Below are 728 nucleotides of genomic sequence, written 5' to 3'. Positions count from 1 at the left end.
CCGGTTCGGTGTAAATGACCTCCAGGATGCTGTCCTGCGCGTGGCGGTACACCAGCTCGCCCTCCTCCGCGCAGCACGTCAGGAACTTGTTGGAGGAAATGTCCAGTTGGGGAAGGCGCTCCCGGCAGAAGAGATCGCCGGAGGAACCCTTGGGCGCCAGGACCAGGACGACGTAGTGGTAAGCGGTGTACATGCAGTAGAAGTCCGCGAAGTAGAGGTTGGTGTTGGGGTTGAAGAGCCGCTGAGCCGGGATTTGGAAGCGGTAACGGCCGTAGGGGGAGTCCTGGGGGGGTTGCCCGGTGTTGAACTCGGTGTTGCAGCTGAAGAAGATGCCGTGCAGCATCCCGCTGGTGGGCGAGCCGTGGCTGCCGCTGTTGTCCTTCAGCGACGGCTTCATCACGTTCCCGCAGTGCATCCTGCGCGCGGGGACCGGGAAGAGGAGGGATGCACGGACACGCGCGGGATCAGGGGATGCGCGTGGGGACCGGGAAGAGGAGGAGGGATGCACGGACACGCGGGGGCGGGAAGAGGAGGAGGGACGCACGGACACGTGCGGGGTCAGGGGGCTGCATGCGGGGACCGGGAAGAGGAGGAGGGACACACGGACATGCGTGGGGTCAGGGGACTGCGTGTGAGAACCGGGAAGAGGAAGAGGGACAAACGGACACGCGTGGGCTCAGGGGACCGCATGTGGGGACCGGGAAGAGGAGGAGGGACACACGGACACG

General features: G+C 65.4%; 1 protein-coding gene across 1 annotated transcript in view; it reads right to left on the bottom strand.

Moving 5' to 3' along the window:
- Positions 1 to 4: 4 nt before the first annotated feature.
- The window catches only part of PHYHIP (phytanoyl-CoA 2-hydroxylase interacting protein), a gene marked incomplete at its 3' end in the record, with an annotated part of 1,749 nt that continues 1,025 nt past the window's right edge, over positions 5 to 728 (bottom strand). Inside the window, exon 2 of the mRNA XM_010157921.1 lies at positions 5 to 416. Within this exon, the coding sequence (XP_010156223.1) occupies positions 5 to 416 (412 nt within the window). The remainder of the gene's footprint in view (positions 417 to 728) is intronic.

Source organism: Eurypyga helias, unplaced genomic scaffold (assembly GCF_000690775.1).
Source record: "Eurypyga helias isolate BGI_N326 unplaced genomic scaffold, ASM69077v1 scaffold13098, whole genome shotgun sequence".
Taxonomy (NCBI): domain Eukaryota; kingdom Metazoa; phylum Chordata; class Aves; order Eurypygiformes; family Eurypygidae; genus Eurypyga; species Eurypyga helias.
This window is presented reverse-complemented; position numbering and strand designations above follow the sequence as displayed.